This window comes from Leucoraja erinacea, chromosome 40 (genome assembly GCF_028641065.1).
Source record: "Leucoraja erinacea ecotype New England chromosome 40, Leri_hhj_1, whole genome shotgun sequence".
Taxonomy (NCBI): domain Eukaryota; kingdom Metazoa; phylum Chordata; class Chondrichthyes; order Rajiformes; family Rajidae; genus Leucoraja; species Leucoraja erinaceus.
The window spans coordinates 3,435,954-3,451,574 of record NC_073416.1 but is presented as its reverse complement, the minus strand read 5'-3'; the positions used below and the strand labels follow the sequence as shown (position 1 = coordinate 3,451,574).

Here is a 15,621-nt window from a genome sequence, read left to right as displayed (position 1 = left end):
GTACAGTGAAAAGCTTCTGTTGCGTACTAACCAGTCAGCGGAAAGACAAGACTTGATTACAGTCGAGCCATTTACAGTGGACAGATACATGATAAGGGAATAACGTTTAGCGCAAGGTAAAGCCAGCAAAGTCCGATCAAGGATAGTCCGAGGATCTCCAATGAGGTAGATAGTAGTTCAGCACTGCTCTCACACAGAGGGTGGTGGGTGTGTGGAACGAGCTGCCAGAGGAGGTAGGTAGACAAAGATGCTGGAGAAACTCAGCGGGTGCGGCAGCATCTATGGAACGAAGGAAATGGGCAACGTTTCGGGCCGAAACGCTTCTTCAGACTCTGCCGGAGGAGGCAGTTGAGGCTGGGACTATCCGAATGCTTAAGGAGCAGTTGGACAGGTACATGGATGGGACCGGTTTGGAGGGATATGGGAAAAACGTGAGCAGGTGGGTCTAGTGTAGATGGGGCATATTGGTCGGCATGGGCAGGTTGGGCTGAAGGGCCTGTTTCCATGCTGTATCACTTGATGAAACATAGAAACATAGAAATTAGGTACAGGAGTAGGCCGTTCGGCCCTTCGAGCCTGCACCGCCATTCAATATGATCATGGCTGATCATCCAACTCAGTATCCCGTACCTGCCTTCTCTCCATACCCCCTGATCCCCTTAGCCACAAGGGCCACATCTAACTCCCTCTTAAATATAGCCAATGAACTGTGGCCTCAACTACCTTCTGCGGGAGAGAGTTCCAGGGATTCACCACTCTCTGTGTGAAAAAGGCCATGGAAACAATGGAGCAGGATGCTGCTAGCTCCCCAGCCTCTTTACGTGAGGCGAGAGAGAGAGCAAGCCCGGAGACATGTTGGGCCGGTGTGGGCAAGATGGGCCGAAGGGCCTGTTTCCACGCTGTATCACTCTATGACTCTCTATGACAGCGCTGTAATGTGAGATTTCTCAGTACATTGGTGGAGCCTTCTACTGCTCTATGTGGCAATGCCCTGGGTGTTGTGTGCGCTGTTGACTGAGTCGGGCTAATGTTGACCTTTACCTAATGTAATTCAGAGGTGGCTGCCCGAATGCCCTAATCTTATCGGCATTTTCTTATTGGGGATGCATAGAAAAGGAGTTGAGCCGGAAGACGTTTACTAGCATTAGTGTTTCTGGAAATAGCTATTTCAGGTTTTTGTGTGTGTGTGTGTGTCAGAGTTCCAGTCATTCTGTGGAACTTGGCAAGAATCTTACCTGCTTAAGAAGGAACTGCAGATGCTGGAAAATCGAAGGTAGACAAAAATTGCTGGAGAAACTCAGCGGGTGCAGCAGCATCTATGGAGCGAAAGAAATAGGCAACGTTTCGGGACGAAACCCTTCCGGGTTTCGGCCCGAAACGTTGCCTATTTCCTTCAGGGTTTAGATAGAAACATAGAAAATAGGAGGGTTAGACACTGTTGGTCAGACATGATAGAATGGCAGAGTAGACCTGATGGGCCGAATGGCCTAATTCTGCTCCTATTACTTTTGAACCTCTCATCCACTCTCTGCACACTAGGGGGCAATTTACAGGGGGGCCAAGCAGCCGACAAACCCGCAGCTCTCTGGGATGTGGGAGGAAACCCGGAGGAAACCCTCTCGGAGAGATAGATTGGCCATGGTTGAAAGGCTGAAGAAGGGTTTCGGGCCCGAAACGTTGCCCATTTCCTCCGCTCCATAGATGCTGCTGCACCCGCTGAGTTTCTCCAGCATTTGTGTGTTCCTGGTGTGTACATGTTGCGTGCGGTGAAGTCATAAAGGCATGTTCCTGTTTGCTGTTTCGTGATGGGAGAATGGAATTTGATTTATGTAGGAAGGAACTGGGAGAATGGAATTTGATTTATGTAGGAAGGAACATTGGTGGAGCCTTCTACTGCTCTATGATGTGGCAATGCCCTGGGTGTTGTGTGCGCTGTTGACTGAGTCGGGCTAACGTTGACCTTCGCTGCACTGCAGGTCTGGCTGTGATACACTCGCAGAACAATGACTTCCTGGACATCGGCAACAACCCTAAAGTGGGCACCAAGCGTTACATGGCCCCGGAGGTCCTGGACGAGACCATCTGCACCGGCCGCTTTGAGTCCTACAAGTGGACAGACATGTGGGCGTTTGGGCTCGTACTGTGGGAGATTGCCAGGAGAACCGTCACGAACGGTGAGTGAAAGCTGCCGAGCACATGCGGGGATCGGCACAGAGAGCTGGCGTAACTCAGCGGGACAGGCAGCATTTCTGGGGGGGCATATAGACACAAAATGCTGGAGTAACTCAGCGGGACCTGCAACATCTCAGATTCAGAATCACACTTTATTCGCCAAGTATGTTTTGCAACATACGAGGAATTTCATTGCCCAGGCCATTCATACAATTAAAAGCACCAGATCACTTCAAAAACACATTTCAACACGAACACAACTTTCTCACCAGGGACTAACTCTACAGAACGTTTTTCCTTCTATTATTTATTATGTAAAATAATATGTGTGTTATGATTGTGTTTATAATTTGTTTGGTTGTTTTGTTGTTCCGCGAGCATTGCCACTTTCATTTCACTGCACATCTCGTATGTGTATGTGACAAATAAACTTGACTTGACTTGACTTGACATCCACCACAGTGACTCCTCCACATTCCTCACTGTGGTGGAAGGTGAAATAAAGATCAAGTCCCTTCCCTTAGTTCTTCCCCGGTCGTGGGCCTTGAGCCCTCGTTGACGGGACGATCTTGACTCCCGTAGGCGGCGGCGTTCGGGATCTCCGCATCAAGGGGATCCACTCCTGCATCGGGGGGGGGGGGGGGGATGTCAGCTCCCCCACGCCGAGCCATCGAAGCTCGCGACGTTGGAGCTCCCGACTCGGCCTCTCCCGAGACTGCGAGCCCTTGGTGTTGGTTCCACGGTGGGAGCGATCGATCCCAGGCAAGGGATCAGCTCCGATGTTAAGTCCGCGCCCCGCGGTGGGGCTCGCGACAGTACGAGGCGGTTTCCAGCTCCATCGATGGTAGGCTGCAGAGCGCGGAGAATGTGATCCGAAAAATGGATCACATCTCCGGGAAGGTAAGAACCTGAAAAAAAGTTTCCCTCGATCCCCTCCCCCCCACATAAAACCCTAACGCTAACCCTCCCCCCACATAAAACAAACTGACGAACATTAAAACAAACTTTTAACCAGCTAAAAAATAACAAAAAAAGTGAAAAGACGAACATACTGCCGGCAGGGCAGCCATCTCCCCGGCGCCCCCTGGTGGTCTTTTGGAGAGAAGATAGACACAAAGTGCTGGAGTAACTCAGCGGGACAGGCAGCATCTCTGGAGAGAAGGTAGACACAAAATGCTAGAGTAACTCAGCAGGACCGGCAGCATCTCTGGAGGGAATAGGAAAGGAATAGGTGACGTTTCGGGTCGAGACCCTTCTTCAGTCGCCCATTCCTTCTCTCCAGGGATGCTGCCTGTCCCGCTGAGTTACTCCAGCACTGTGTGTCCATCACCAACATGGATGTGTTGGGCCAAATGGCCTGTTTCTATGCAGTAACCCCCCCCCTGTCTCTCGCTGGAATCCGTTGACTGACTAGTCAAGTCAAGTCAAGTCAAGTTTATTTGTCACATACACATACGAGATGTGCAGTGAAATGAAAGTGGCAATGCTCGCGGACTTTTTGTGCAAAAGACAAACAACAAAACAACCAAACAAATTAGAAACACAATCATAACACACATATTCTTTTACATAATAAATAATGGAAGGAAAAACGTTCTGTAGAGTTAGTCCCTGGTGAGATAGGCGTTTACAGTCCGAATTGCCTCTGGGAAGAAACTCCTTCTCAACCTCTCCGTTCTCACCGCATGGCAACGGAGGCGTTTGCCTGACCATAGCAGCTGGAACAGTCCGTTGCAGGGGTGGAAGGGGTCTCTCATGATTCTGTTTGCTCTGGAGTTGCACCTCCTGTTGTATAGTTCCTGCAGGGGGGCGAGTGAAGTTCCCATAGTGCGTTCGGCCGAACGCACTACTCTCTGCAGAGCCTTCTTGTCCTTGGCAGAGCAATTCCCGAACCAGATGGTAATGTTACCGGACAAGATGCTTTCCACCGCCGCTGCGTAGAAGCACTGGAGCACTAAACTGGACAACTTCACCAGAAACGAAAAAAATCGCAGATTCTCCACAATTGCCAGAATAGTGACCCCAGGAAACTGGTAATCTCCTTCCACATAGTTGCACCAGATGGACTCCTGTCATCAGCTCTCTCCATTACTTCAGAGTTACTTCATCTTGTGTTTATTTCCAGCTGATATCTTTCACTGAAAACAGTTTAATCTCATGTCAGCACCCGGTATGGGGCATGGACAGACTAATGAGCCCAGCGAATGTAATTCAGAGGTGGCTGCCCGAATGCCCTAATCTTATCGGCATTTTCTTATTGGGGATGCATAGAAAAGGAGTTGAGCCGGAAGACGTTTGCTAGCATTAGTGTTTCTGGAAATAGCTATTTCAGGTTTTTTTTTGTGTGTGTGTGTGTGTCAGAGTTCCAGTCATTCTGTGGAACTTGGCAAGAATCTTGCCTGCTTAAGAAGGAACTGCAGATGCTGGAAAATCGAAGGCAGACAAAAATTGCTGGAGAAACTCAGCGGGTGCAGCAGCATCTATGGAGCGAAGGAAATAGGCAACGTTTCGGGACGAAACCCTTCCAGGTTTCGGCCCGAAACGTTGCCTATTTCCTTCAGGGTTTATATAGAAACATAGAAAATAGGAGGGTTAGACACTGTTGGTCAGACATGATAGAATGGCAGAGTAGACCTGATGGGCCGAATGGCCTAATTCTGCTACTATTGCTTTTGAACCTCTCATCCACTCTCTGCACACTAGGGGGGCAATTTACAGGGGGGCCAAGCAGCCGACAAACCCGCAGCTCTCTGGGATGTGGGAGGAAACCCGGAGGAAACCCTCTCGGAGAGATAGATCGGCCATGGTTGAAAGGCTGAAGAAGGGTTTCGGGCCCGAAACGTTGCCTATTTCCTCCGCTCCATAGATGCTGCTGCACCCGCTGAGTTTCTCCAGCATTTTTGTGTTCCTGGTGTGTACATGTTGCGTGCGGTGAAGTCATAAAGGCATGTTCCTGTTTGCTGTTTCGTGACCAGCGTGGAAGGGATTGGGAGAATGGAATTTGATTTGTGTAGGAAGGAACTGCAGATGCTGGCTTTAAACCGTAAACACAAAAAATGCCGGAGTAACTCAGCGGGTCAGGCAGCATCTCTGGAGAGAAGGAACGGGTGACGTTTCGGGTCGAGACCCTTCTTCAGACTGGGTCAATTTCATTGTTTTGTCTGGGACATGAAACAGGAAATAGGCAACGTCTGAAGAAGGGTTTCGGCCCGAAACGTTGCCTATTTCCTCCGCTCCATAGATGCTGCTGCACCCACTGAGTTTCTCCAGCATTTTTGTCTACCTAAGAATTTTACCTGAGTTGAATTGAAAGATACAGCGTGGAAACAGGCCCTTCGGCCCACCGAGTCCATGCCGACCATCCATCAACCGTTCACTCTATTTTATTTGTTTAAGAAAGAACTGCAGATGTTGGAAAAATCGAAGGGGGACAAAAATGCTGGAGAAACTCAGCGGGTGAGGCAGCATCTATGGAGCGAAGGAATTAGGTGACGTTTCAGGTCGAGACCCTTCTTCAGACTCTTTTATTTTATCATTGTTACTTTTTTTTTTCATATCTTTCATAGAAACATAGAAAATAGGTGCAGGAGTAGAGGCCATTCGGCCCTTCAAGCCTGCACTGCCATTCAATGAGATCATGGCTGATCATCCAACTCAGTATAGCAACATCGAAACATAGAAATTAGGTGCAGGAGTAGGCCAATAGGCCCTTCGAGCCTGCACCGCCATTCAATATGATCATGGCTGATCATCCAACTCGGTATCCCGTACCTGCCTTCTCTCCATACCCTCTGATCCCCTTAGCCACATCTAACTCCCTCTTAAATATAGCCAATGAACTGGCCTCGACTACCCTCTGTGGCAGAGAGTTCCAGAGATTCACCACTCTCTGTGTGAAAAAAGTTCTTCTCATCTCGGTTTTAAAGGATTTCCCTCTTATCCTTAAGCTGTGACCCCTTGTCCTGGACTTCCCTAACATCGGGAACAATCTTCCTGCATCTAGCCTGTCCAACCCCTTAAGAATTTTGTAAGTTTCTATAAGATCCCCCCTCAGTCTTCTAAATTCTAGCGAGTACAAGCCGAGTTTATCCAGTCTTTCTTCATATGAAAGTCCTGACATCCTAGGAATCAGTCTGGTGAAACCCCTTAAGGTACAGTATCCTGTACCTGCCTACTCTCCATACCCCCTGATCCCTTTAGCCACATCTAACTCCCTCTTAAATATAGCCAATGAACTGTGGCCTCAACTACCTTCTGTGGCAGAGAATTCATTTGTTCTGTGTCTCTCTCCATCATCGTCTATATCTCTCGTTTCCCTCTCCCATGAGTTTCAGTCTGACGGACGGTCTCGACCCGGAACGTGGCCCATTCCTCCTCTCCAGAGATGCTGCCCGTCTCGCTGAGTTTTTTGTGCGTAACTTTGGCCTCATCTGTTCCTTCCTGTCCGATACAGGAATGACAGAAGAGTACAAGCCTCCTTTTTACGACGTGGTCCCCACGGACCCCAGCTTCGAAGACATGAGGAAAGTCATCTGCACTGATCAACAGAGGCCCAACATTCCCAACCGATGGTTTTCCGATCCGGTACGCTCCTATTATTTTGTGTGTGGAGTTTCTACGTTCTCCCTGTGACCTGCGTGGGTTTCCAACAGTGGTCAGGATTCCAGCTGCTGCAGGATGATTCAATCACCTGATAACAGCTGGGAAGAAACTGTCCCTGAATCTGGAGCTGTGTGTGTGCGTTCGTTTTCACACTTCTGTACCTCTTGCCCGATGGGAGAGGGGAGAAGAGGGAGTGGCCGGGGTGAGACTGGTCCTTGATGATGCTGCTGGCCTTGCCGAGGCAGCGTGAGGTGTAGATGGAGTCGATGGAAGGAAGGGAGGTTGGTTTGTGTGTGTGTGTGATGGTCTGGGCTGCAACTGTCCACAATTCGCTGCTACTGTACAGGGTGACCTCTAGTGAAAACAGGCCCTTCGGCCCAACTTGCCCACATCGACCAACACCCTTCTACACTAGTCCCACTTTCCTGCATTTGGCCCATATCCCTCTACACCTGTCCTATCCGTGTACCTGCCTAATTGCTTATTAAACGTTGGGATAGTCCCAGCCTTTTTTTTTTGGCATTCCTTAAATAAACAAAATTGGACACTGAGACGCACAATCACGGGCGGGAGAGTTGTTGCCTCACAGCGGCAGAGACCCGGGTTCAATCCTGACCTCGGGTGCTGTCTGTGCGGAGTTTGTCCGTTCTCCCCGTGACCTGCGTGGGTTTTCTCCGGGTGCTCCGGTTTCCTCCCGCACTCCAAAGACGTGCAGGTTTGTAGGTTAATTGGCTTCGGTAAAAAGTGTAAATCGTCCCCAGTGTGTGTGTGCGTGCGTGCGTGTGTGTGTGTGTGTGTGTGTGGGATAGTGTTGGTGTGCGGGGATCGCTGGTCGGCACGGACTTGTGCTGAACGTGAGGCAAGTTCATCGTTTATATGTGAGCTGACGTTTCTATTCTATTCTAGATTCTCTCCTCTCTTGCTAAGCTGATGAAGGAATCCTGGCATCAGAATCCTTCTGCCAGGCTGACGGCTCTCCGCATCAAAAAGAATCTGGCCAACCTCACCAACGCCGACATAACCTTCCACAAGCTCAAACCAGACTGCTAAACCCTCCTTCAATTTGACCCTGGAAAGAACAGCTCCGAGACCTTCAAAGACACACCGCCCGCCAGTTCATCCGCCCCTCATCAGCCCAGACTGATGTCCCTTTACACTTGCAAGCAAACACACTCACGGACATCTACCCTACCGTGATGGCCTCTTGTTTGATACGATGCGATCAAACTTTATTCACCCCAGGAGGGAAATTGGCCTGTGAAACGGTCGTGAAACACGAGATACACAAAACATGAAATTAAAGTAATGAGTTGGAAGTCCAGGATTGGGGATGTGCAAAGATTGGGGGGGGGGGGGGGAGGGGGGGGGGAGGGGGGAGGGGGAGGGGGGGGGGGGGGAAGTCAGTCTAAGCCACAACAGAATTGGGAGGAGTTGTACAGTTTGATAGCCACAGGGAAGAAGGATCCCCTGTGGCGTTCTGTGCTGCATCTTGGTGGGACCGGTCTGTTGCTGGGTTTGGTTCTGGGTTTGGATTCCGATTCCGATTCCCAGCCGACCCTGGACTGGAACGAACGTCGGGATCGGGACATTTTGGGATGGATCTTTGCAGGTTCTTAAGCAGAGCTGGTACAGTGATCGTGCTTCAGCCGAACACACAACGCAGCAATAACGGAAACCAAACGGAAGCTCAACATTCAGGTCCAGCGGAAATGTCTCTGGGCGACTTGCACACCGCAAAGTGAATTAAAGGGCCAGTCCCGCTTGGGCGTCATTCTGCGTGACGCGCGAAGATTTTGTACGTCCCCAAGTCCTGGGACGGCGCGCGCGACCATTCGCGTCACTGCCTACGTCACCATGCACCATGCGCACGTAATGCGCATCATGCACGCATCACGGGCGTGTCACGACTCGCGCGTCGTGCATCGTGACGCGTTAATGATATCGCGTAAATTACATGCTAATGACGGCCAAATGGGACAGGCCCTTCAATGTGGCAATTCACAGCAGGATTCCAGCATCCAAGGTGGTACCAGTCAAGAACGATCAAAAACAAAGAACTGCAGATGCTGGTTTATACCAAAGATAGACAAAAAAAGTGCCGGAGTAACTCAGCGGGTCAGGCAGCATGTCTGGGGAAACCGAAGGTTGACACAAAGTGCAGGAGTAACTCAGCGAGTTAGCCTAGTCTGAAGATGTTACAGGTTTGTAGGTTATTTGGCTTTGGTTAAAATTGTAAATTGTCCCTCGTGTGTCAATAGACAATAGGCAATAGAAACATAGAAATTAGGTGCAGGAGTAGAGGCCATTCGGCCCTTCGAGCCTGCACCGCCATTCAATATGATCATGGCTGATCATCCCAACTCAGTATCCCGTACCTGCCTTCTCTCCATACCCTCTGATCCCCTTGGCCACAAGGGCCACATCTACTCCCCTCTAAAATATAGCCAATGAACTGGCCTCAAACTACCCTCTGTGGCAGAGAGTTCCAGAGATTCACCACTCTCTGTGTGAAAAAAGTTCTCCTCATCTCGGTTTTAAAGGATTTCCCCCTTATCCTTAAGCTGTGACCCCTTGTCCTGGACTTCCCCAACATCGGGAACAATCTTCCTGCATCTAGCCTGTCCAACCCCTTAAGAATTTTGTAAGTTTCTATAAGATCACCTCTCAATCTCCTAAATTCTAGAGAGTATAAACCAAGTCTATCCAGTCTTTCTTCATAAGACAGTCCTGACATCCCAGGAATCAGTCTGGCGAACCTTCTCTGCACTCCCTCTATGGCAATAATGTCCTTCCTCAGATTTGGAGAGCAAAACTGTACGCAATACTCCAGGTGTGGTCTCACCAAGATCCGTGCGGTTCCCGGAGGTTGCAGATGGTTGCCGGAGGTTGCAGGTAGTGGAAGCAGGTAGGGAGACTGACAAAAACCTCCGGGAACCTCTGGGAACCACACGGAAACCTTGGGTGGGGCGCAAAGTCTCCAGAGGTTTCCGTTCAGGTTTCCTAAGTGGGACAGGGGAGTAAGGGCCTGACTCGCTGTATCTCTAAACTGAACTAAAGCAGGGTAGCCGATTCGGACCACTACCCCGAGACCATTGTGCGGAAGGCTGATGGCGAGGCGATTGACCCGGTCTTTTTTGCGACGTGAATGGTTTGAATCCCTTCTTCGGGCCAACTAACTACGGCCTTCAGTACTGGCGGAGCTACTGGGGGCAAGAGTGAAATCCAAGCTGTTCTCGTACTTGCAGAGTCTAATGAGAAATCGAATGAACTATTGAACGTTTGCACATTGTTAATACCGAGATGATGCTAGTATGCCGTTATGTAAAAGAAAAACATCTAATTTGTCCGCATTATGTAATTTCAATTAATCTCATAAATGTCATATTTGGAATATATTTTACTCAACGCATTTTCACAGAAATATTAGACCAGATTAAATCAGAAGGCATAAATGATTGCTGCTTCATTGATGTATCTCTGTGTTATTTCTTTGGCTTGCAACACCCATCCAGTCCCTGAACGAGGAGATGGAGAGAGGTCCACCTCACTCACAAAGACCATTCGGGTGTGTTAGAGTCGGGAGGCACGGTGGCGCAGTGGGTAGAGCTGCTGCCTCACAGCGCCAGAGACCCAGGTTCGATCCCGACCACGGGTGCTGTCTGTACGGAGTTTGCACGTTCTCCCCGTGACCTGTGTGGGGGTCTCTGGTTTCCTCCCACGCTCGGCTAATTGGCTCTGAGACTCGCAGAGAGTGGTGAGTCTGTGGAATTCTCTGCCTCAGAGGGCGGTGGAGGCCGGTTCTCTGGATGCTTTCAAGAGAGAGCTCGATAGGGCTCTTAAAAATAGCGGAGTCAGGGGATATAGGGGGGAGAAGGCAGGAACGGGGTACTGATTGGGGATGATCAGCCATGATCACATTGAATGGCGGTGCTGGCTCGAAGGGCCGAATGGCCTCCTCCTGCACCTATTGTCTCTGGTGTAATTGTGAATTGTCCCCAGTGTGTGTCGGATAGTGTGCAGGGACTGCTGGTCGGCACTGACTCGGTGGGGCTGAAGGGCCTGTTTCCGCCTTGTGTTCCCATAAAACTAAACTAAAAACTGAACAAAACAACAAAATTGTCCAGGTGATTTAATTTAGAGATTCCTTCGGCCCACCGAGTCCGCGCCGACCAGCGATCACAGGCTTTTAGATAGGCATATGGCAGTGCCAGGAATAGAAACATAGACAATAGGTGCAGGAGTAGGCCATTCGGCCCTTCGAGCCTGCACCGCCATTCAATAAGATCATGGCTGATCATCCAACTCAGTATCCCATCCCTGCCTTCTCTCCATACCCCCTGATCCCTTTAGCCACAAGGGCCACATCTAACTCCCTCTTAAATATAGCCAATGAACTGTGTGGCCTCAACTACCCTCTGTGGCAGGGAATTCCACAGATTCACCACTCTCTGTGTGAAAAAAGTTCTTCTCATCTCGGTTTTAAAGGATTTCCCCCTTATCCTTAAACTGTGTGACCCCTTGTCCTGGACTTCCCCAACATCGGGAACAATCTTCCTGCATCTAGCCTGTCCAACCCCTTAAGAATATTGTACATTTCTATACGATCCCCCCTCAATCTTCTAAATTCTCGCGAGTACAAGCCGAGTCTATCCAGTCTTTCTACATATGAAAGTCCTGACATCCCAGGAATCAGTCTGGTGAACCTTCTCTGCACTCCCTCTATGGCAAGATTGTCTTTCCTCAGATTAGGAGACCAAAACTGTACGCCATACTCCAGGTGTGGTCTCACCAAGACCCTGTACAACTGCAGTAGAACCTCCCTGCTCCTAGACTCAAATCCTTTTGCTATGAATGCTAACATACCATTCGCTTTCTTCACTGCCTGCTGCACCTGCATGCCTACTTTTAATGACTGGTGTACCATGACACCCAGGTCTCGTTGCATCTCCCCTTTTCCTAATCGGCTAATAGAGGGATTTGGATCATGTACAGGCAGATAAGTGATGGTCTTGGCATCATGTACGGCACACACATTGTGGGCTGAAGGGCCCGTTCCTCTGCTGTTCTGTTCAAAGAGTGCCAGGGAAAATGGTATGTGTGTGTGTGTGTGCACTTATTTACACTTTTCTTTACACCTTTCCCCATTCAATCACGCCATCATGCCACCACTGATTGTGCAAAAGATGCAGCGTGGAAACAGGCCCTTCGGCCCATCGAGAGCATGCTGCCCAGCGACCACCCGTTCACACACTGCTTCTCCGTTATCCCATTTTCTCATTCACTCCCCACACACTAGAGGGCGATGTTCTACCAGCCCGCGCCATCTATTTTACCACCTAGTCACAGTTTAAGAATAAGGGGGAAGTCTTTTAGGACCGAGATGAGAAAAACATTTTTCACACAGAGAGTGGTGAATCTCTGGAACTCTCTGCCACAGAAGGTAGTTGAGGCCACACAGTTTAAGGATAAGGGGGAAGTCTTTTAGGACCGAGATGAGAAAAACATTTTTCACACAGAGAGTGGTGAATCTCTGGAACTCTCTGCCACAGAAGGTAGTTGAGGCCACACAGTTTAAGGATAAGGGGGAAGTCTTTTAGGACCGAGATGAGAAAAACCTTTTTCACACACACAGAGAGTGGTGAATCTGTGGAATTCTCTGCCACAGAAGGGAGTTGAGGCCACACAGTTCATTGGCTATATTTAAGAGGGAGTTAGATGTGGCCCTTGTGGCTAAAGGGATCAGGGGGTATGGAGAGAAGGCAGGTACAGGATACTGAGTTGGATGATCAGCCATGATCATATTGAATGGCAAATGGTGCAGGCTCGAAGGGCCGAATGGCCTCTACTCCTGCACCTATTGTCTATGTTTCTATGTTTCTATGTTTCAATCTGCCATTAACGTCGTTGCTCCATTAGTTGAGTTGAAGTTTCGCTTAGAGATACAGTGCAGAACAAGACTCCTGTCAACACTAGTTGAATGTTATCCCACCATCTCATCCACTCCCTACACACTAGGAGGCAATTTACAGAGGGGTCGATAGACCTACAAACCCCCCCACACGTCCTTGGGATGTGGGAGGAAACCGGAGCACCGGAGTAAACCCACAAGGTTACTTGGAGAACGTGCAAACTTCACACACACACACACAGCACCCGAGGGCCGGATCAAGAGCACGGTGGCGCAGCGGGTAGAGCTGCTGCCTCACTGCGCCAGTCACCCGGGTTTGATCCTGACTTGTGTGTGTGTGGAGTTTGCTCGTTCTCCCTGTGACCGCGTGGGTTTTCTCCGGGCGCTCCGGTTTCAGATTCAGATTCAGATTCAATTTTAATTGTCATTGTCAGTGTACAGTACAGAGACAACGAAATGCATTTAGCATCTCCCTTGAAGAGCGACATAGCAAACGATTTGAAGAAAAAAAATAATAATAATAATGGGGGGGGGGGGGGGTGGGGGGGGGGGGGTGGTGATTGGCAGTCACCGAGGTACGTTGTTGAGTAGAGTGACAGCCGCCGGGAAGAAGCTGTTCCTCGACCTGCTGGTTCGGCAACGGAGAGACCTGTAGCGCCTCCCGGATGGTAGGAGGGTAAACAGTCCATGGTTGGGGTGAGAGCAGTCCTTGGCGATGCTGAGCGCCCTCCGCAGACAGCGCTTGCTTTGGACAGACTCAATGGAGGGGAGCGTGGAACCGGTGATGCGTTGGGCAATTTTCACCACCCTCTGCAATGCCTTCCGGTCGGAGACAGAGCAGTTGCCATACCATACTGTGATGCAGTTGGTAAGGATGATCTCGGTTTCCTCCCACACTCCCAAAGACGTGCGGGTTTGTAGGTTAACCGCCCCTCTGTAAATTGCCCCCTAGCGGATGAGAAAGTGGGATAACATAGAACTCATGTGAACGGGTGATGGATGGTCGGCGTGGACTCGGTGGGCCGAAGGGCCTGTTTCCATGCTGTATCACTCTGCGACCATGACACTCCCCACCACGGCATCTGACAGAGAACTCAATGCCTTGGTTAGTGTTGGTTGCGAGATACAGCATAGAAACGGGCCCTTCGGCCCACCGAGTCCATGCCGACCATCCATCATCCGTTCCGACTGTTTCCATGAGCGATGGTCGGCGTGGACTCGGTGGGCCGAAGGGCCTGTTTCCGTGCTGTATCTCGAAACTAAACACAGAAATAGTCTGAAGAAGGGTCTCAGCACGAAACGTCGCCTATTTCCTTCGCTCCATAGATGCTGCCGCACCCGCTGAGTTTCTCCAGCAATTTGTGTCTACCTTCGATTTTCCAGCATCTGCACAGTTCCTTCTTGAACATGGAAATAGTCTGAACGGGTGATCGAAGGTCAGCATGGAGTAGGTGGGCCGAAGGGCCTGTTTCCATGCTGTATCTCTAGTCTAAACTAAACTGAACTACTGTGTAAATTGCCCCCTGGTGGGCAGGGAGTGGATGAGGAAGTGGGGTAACATAGAACTAGCGTGAACGGGTGATCGATGGTCAGCACGGACTCGGTGGGCTGAAGGGCCTGTTTCCGTGCGGTGTCTCTGAACGCTGTTGCAATTTCAGTCTCACTGTCACTCTCTTATTCACACCATCACACGTTGGTTCACACCATCCCGACCAGTCATGCCTTCACTCATTGGCAGCGTCATTTTAATTTATGCTGACACCCGCACCATCACACCAACACCCTTTACCTCATTAATGACAGTCAAACTCACGTGATGGCTCCTTTACACCTTTGGCCTGCGGTTCACACCAGTGCACTCTCACCGGCACGATTCAGTCGTATCTCCACACAATCGCCTTTCTCCAAAAGCTTCATCGTGCAAGGAGAAGAATCAGGCCACTCGGCCCATCAAGTCTATTCCGCCGGTACACAAAAGTGCTGGAGAAACTCAGCGGGTGCAGCAGCATCTATGGAGCGAAGGAAATGGGCAACGTTGGATGAGAGGTTCAAAAGTAATAGGAGCAGATTTAGGCCATTCGGCCCATCAGGTCTACTCTGCCATTCTATCATGTCTGACCAACAGTGTCTAACTCTCCTATTTTCTATGTTTCATCATGACTGGTCTATCTCTCCCTCACTGGCCTCCCATTCTCCTGCTTTCTCCCCATAACCCCTAACACCCGTACGACTCACAAATCCATCTATCTCTGCCTTGAAGATATCCACTGACTTGGCCTCCACAGCCGTCTGTGGCAAAGAATTCCACAGATTCACCGCCCTCTGATGAAAGAAATTCCTCCTCATCTCCTTCCGAAATTTATTCTCTGTCTCCCTCTCGTTCCAGCTTGTGAAATAAAATATTCCAAGTGGTTGACTCATTACAGACACATTGCCTGAATTGTTGAGTTTTACAGCTTAGCACCATTATATGCCAAGCAGTTTGAAGTTGGATGTTTTAAAATTGGATGATATAACATTCTTAAGGGGTTGGCTGGTCAATGGAACTGCAGATGCTGGTTTATACAAAGACAGGAGGGTCCGAAGAAGGAGTTTGAGCCAAAACGTCACCGATTCAGTCCAAGATCAGATTGCTGATATCATCATGGTTGAAAACATTAGCGACATAGTGGTGCTGGTTTCCGACGGGAATGGTGACAGACGCACCACACATCTCTGTCCTCATCTCCTCCCTCCTCCTCCTCATCTCCCCCCTCCTCATGTCCCCCTCCTCCTCCTCATCTCCCCTCCTCCTCCTCATCTCCCCTCCTCCTCATCTCATCCTCCTCATCCCCCCCCTCTTCATCTCCTCCTCCTCCTCATCTCCCCCTCCTCATCTCCCCTCCTCCTCCTCATCTACCCCTCCTCCTCATCTCCCCTCTCCTCTCCCCCCTCCTCCT

General features: G+C 49.9%; 1 protein-coding gene across 1 annotated transcript in view; it reads left to right on the top strand.

Annotated features, from left to right (window-relative positions):
• Positions 1 to 8,108, top strand: part of LOC129714766 (activin receptor type-1-like) — an 89,345-nt gene extending 81,237 nt beyond the window's left edge. Inside the window, 3 exon segments of the mRNA XM_055664597.1 lie at positions 1,977 to 2,174; positions 6,626 to 6,756; positions 7,681 to 8,108. Of these exon segments, the coding sequence (XP_055520572.1) occupies positions 1,977 to 2,174; positions 6,626 to 6,756; positions 7,681 to 7,824 (473 nt within the window). The 3' untranslated portion in view covers positions 7,825 to 8,108.
• The last annotated feature ends 7,513 nt before the right edge of the window (positions 8,109 to 15,621 follow it).